At 48.4% G+C, this 3,660-nt stretch overlaps 1 protein-coding gene across 1 annotated transcript; it reads right to left on the bottom strand.

Moving 5' to 3' along the window:
* Window positions 1–2,231: 2,231 nt before the first annotated feature.
* LOC127321253 (uncharacterized) lies at window positions 2,232–3,293 on the bottom strand. Its single transcript, XM_051350290.2, has 2 exons — window positions 2,994–3,293; window positions 2,232–2,842 (listed from the first exon to the last, which is right to left on the bottom strand). Exons 1-2 carry the CDS (start codon window positions 3,221–3,223, stop codon window positions 2,404–2,406), a joined length of 669 nt encoding a protein of 222 aa, XP_051206250.1. The 5' UTR covers window positions 3,224–3,293; the 3' UTR covers window positions 2,232–2,403.
* Window positions 3,294–3,660: the final 367 nt, after the last annotated feature.

Consider the following 3,660-nt stretch of genomic DNA (forward strand, 5'->3'; position numbering starts at 1 on the left):
TGTATGTAGACCCAAAGATCAAGGAGGGTTAGGTATTGAGGTACTCGAAATCAAGAATAAATGTTTATTGAGTAAATGGCTTTTCAAACTTTTAAATGAGGACGGGGTGTGGCAAGAGTTGCTACATAACAAATATCTAACACATAAGACGTTATCAGAGGTAGAGGCTAAGCCTACTGATTCCCCCTTTTGGAAAGGATTGATGGTGGTCAAACAGGAGTTTTTTTCTAGGGGCTCTTTCAAAGTTGGGAATGGTAGGTCCATCCGCTTTTGGGAAGATGTCTGGTTAGGAAATACCTCTTTGGCCCAGCAATACCCGTCCTTGTATAATATTGTACATCATAAGAATGTTACTGTTGCACATGTGCTTGCCCAATCACCTTTGCATATTACTTTTCGGAGGTTACTAAATGATAATAAGTGGACCTCGTGGGTACAATTATGTAGAAGATTAATGATGGTTAATTTGAACGATGAGGATGATCGTTTTGTTTGGAAGTTGACAGCTAATGGGCTGTTTTCTGTCAAGTCGATGTATGAAGATATTATGTGTGATCATACTCCTTACTTGAGAAAGTATTTGTGGAAGGTGAAAATACCGCTAAAGATTAAGATTTTTATGTGGTTCATGAGTAATATAGTGTTATTAACTAAGGATAATTTAGCGAAACGTCATTGGAATGGATGTACAAAATGTGTCTTCTGTGGGGAGCAGGAGACTATTCAACATCTGTTTATTGAATGTCCATTAGCTAAACTCGTATGGTGTACGGTTACTTTCACTTATGATCTTCCACCTCCAACCAATATTACTAATATGTTTGGTAATTGGTTAAATGGAGTAGATAGACAATCTAAGGCTTTTATCCGGATTGGGGTGTCTGCTTTATGTTGGTCTATTTGGAGGATTAGAAATGATATAATCTTTAATAAAAAATCCTCTTTTAACTTTTTGCAGGTTATTCATATGGTCTCCCATTGGGTCCAACTCTGGGCTCTACTTTTCCCGAAGGGGCAGCGTGATGCCATGGCTTCTGGCTGCATACGGCTCCTGATGGTTGCTCAGGATATCTTGTGCCAGGCTGGTTGGCGTCATACTAGGAGGCTATGTTGATTTATAGTCTTAGTATGCTGGTTTATTTCGATGATTGATTCTTGTATCGATCTTCGTTGATGTGTGCTTGTAAATGTATTGTGTATTGAACTAAGTTTTAATAAAGGGCCGTGTGCATCGTCATGATGCAGAAGCCGGGGTTCACCCCCTTTTGGAAAAAAAAACCCAACAAAACAGACGACGGCGTGGAATGGAGACCTCGGCAACATGCTCGATCTGTGGACTAGAAGTGGAAGACACGTTCCATGTCTTTATCAGTTGCCAACATGCTCGAAACCTCTGCTTAACAATGAGAGAAGTATGGAACTTTCCTGGCGACGACCTTCTGATTCATACAGGAGTGGAGTGGTGGCTGCTTCATCTGCTGCGCCAAATCAGTAAAGAGCAGCGAGCAATGACACCGATGGTGCTTTGGAGAATCTGGTTTGCACATAACGAAGTCACACATGACAAGGCACTTCCCCCCGATAGAGAGATCAAGACGCTTTTTGGTGAGCTACCTGGACTCACTTTTGATGATCAAGCAACACCCAATGGCGGACGTAGAGAAGGGGAAAATGGTGATATCACCAGCAGGGTTCCAACTTAGCAAGGGCACAAGCACAAAAGAAAAGAAGGTTCAGCAGCAGTGGAGTCCGCCGGCTAGGGGCATGCTGAAACTGAACGTCGACGGTTCCTATGCAAATGATAGCTCGGCAGGGGCAAGTATAGTCCTATGGGACCAAAGAGGTGAGGTGGTATTCACAGCTTGCTGGCAGCTTCAACACTACATTAACGCCACGGAGGCAGAGATTGCAGCCTAGAACTTGGTATAGCGCAGACAATGTCTGAGAGTTTAGTTGTTGAGTCACTGTGCGGAAGCACTTTGATAAGAGAGGATACCCCGAACACAACGAAGTACCCCTCAAGAGATCAAGTAATTAAGGAGATGATCCGGGAAAAGGAGATTCAAGTCGCTAAGATTGATCGGACTGCTAATTGTGTCATTTGTTAGCGAATATGTGTAGAATTCAGGGTTTGAGTAATGTCCGGCTCGGCGCTTCCCTCATGAAGTTGTTGCAGGTGCTCTAGAAACTGATTGTAATTCTATCCCAAGTTAATAAAATTCCTTTCCCCCGCAAAAAAAAGGCACTTTATTGCTGGCATTCATACAGCCCAAAACAGTAGTTCTTCGTTTAAGCAGTTTAAGCTAGTACCAGTACTACCATTATTCATCGTCTCAGAAGCATACATATACTCTCGGTTATATACTTATATACGAGTGATTTAACCAACAGCTAGCTTACTCATTACATGTCAGAAGACGTTGCCTTGGCGTCGAAGAGCATCCAAATCTCGTTGATCCTGCCGCTGAACTCGAAGGGCGAGTTGTACTGCGCCACGGTGTAGGACACGGGACCGGCGCCGCTGCCGCCGTCGGACACTGAGGCGGCCCACTTGGTCCCCTGCAGGCTGGCGTCGAGCAGCGCGGCCTGCTGGCCGATGTCGGCGTCGGCGACGAAGCCGCCGAACCGGCGCACGGCAGCGTACCTGGCCCCGGCCCACCTCTGCACGGTCAGGCCGTCGGCGGCCGGCGGGTCCGGCTGGTTCTTGGCCGGCACGTAGAAGCTGACGACGAAGGAGGAGGCGCAGAATGGCCCGTCGCTGGGCGCCACCTTGGTCAGCACCGGCGCCGTCATCTCGATCGTCTCGTTGTAGGCGTTCTTCCCCTGGATGTACTTGAAAAGCCTGGCCCATAGGAAAAAAGCCCATGTGGCGAATCAATGAGCTGGTTTTTGATAGGCACATGTGAAGCCCAAGAAGAAAGCTTCACTGGTACAGCTACTGCGACTGCGAGCAGGTGGACTTGGCAATGGCGAAGGGAGTTGGATATGCTTACTGGAGGAAGCCGGAGCGGGTGGCGTCGACGAAGGAGATGTCCTCGATGGGCGCGGTGGAGACCCACATGGCGTCCGTGTACCGTCGGATCTCGAACCCGTTGGCGCCGTCCACCACATCGTACGCCGGGCACTCGATGCGCTCGCACGACGGCGCCACGGCGGCGGCCGCAACGACCGCGAGTGTGGCGGCCGCGGCGAGTAGCAGGAACATGCCGCTCCGCCGCGCCATGGTTCTTGGAGTGGAGCTGGATGGGGTTTGTGGGGCTCGGGTGCGTGCGTGACTCTGGGAATCGATTGGGTGGTGGCGGGATAAATATGGCTCGGCTGCGGCTCAGGGTGGTCGCGGCGGCGGTGCTTCCACGTCGACGGGGTTCGGGCACTTGGCCATCATCGTTCGAGCTTCGAGGATCGTGACTGGGGAGTGGGGAGGAGAGGCACACGTTGACGGAAGCATCGTTTGGTGGTTTCTGAGATGATGATTTTCCCTGCACGACTGAATTTTTTTTACATTGTCTTACATGATTGAACAATACAGTCTTGACGCCGTGATACAAATTCGTTTCTTCTTTGCTATTTGCGCTCTTTCTTATCTGAAAATTGGGAATGCTCGAGACTTTTCAAGATAGATCTATGTAGTATATATGAAACATCGTTTGGCGGTTTCTC

Source organism: Lolium perenne, chromosome 3 (assembly GCF_019359855.2).
Source record: "Lolium perenne isolate Kyuss_39 chromosome 3, Kyuss_2.0, whole genome shotgun sequence".
Classification (NCBI taxonomy): domain Eukaryota; kingdom Viridiplantae; phylum Streptophyta; class Magnoliopsida; order Poales; family Poaceae; genus Lolium; species Lolium perenne.

Excerpts from the sequence above, each read along its gene's own strand:
- LOC127321253 (XM_051350290.2), bottom strand. The coding sequence starts at position 3,223 with ATGGCGCGGCGGAGCGGCATGTTCCTGCTACTCGCCGCGGCCGCCACA. Across the intron at positions 2,843-2,993 it reads ACCCGCTCCGGCTTCCTCCA|GCTTTTCAAGTACATCCAGG; the intron begins GTAAGCATATCC and ends CCTATGGGCCAG.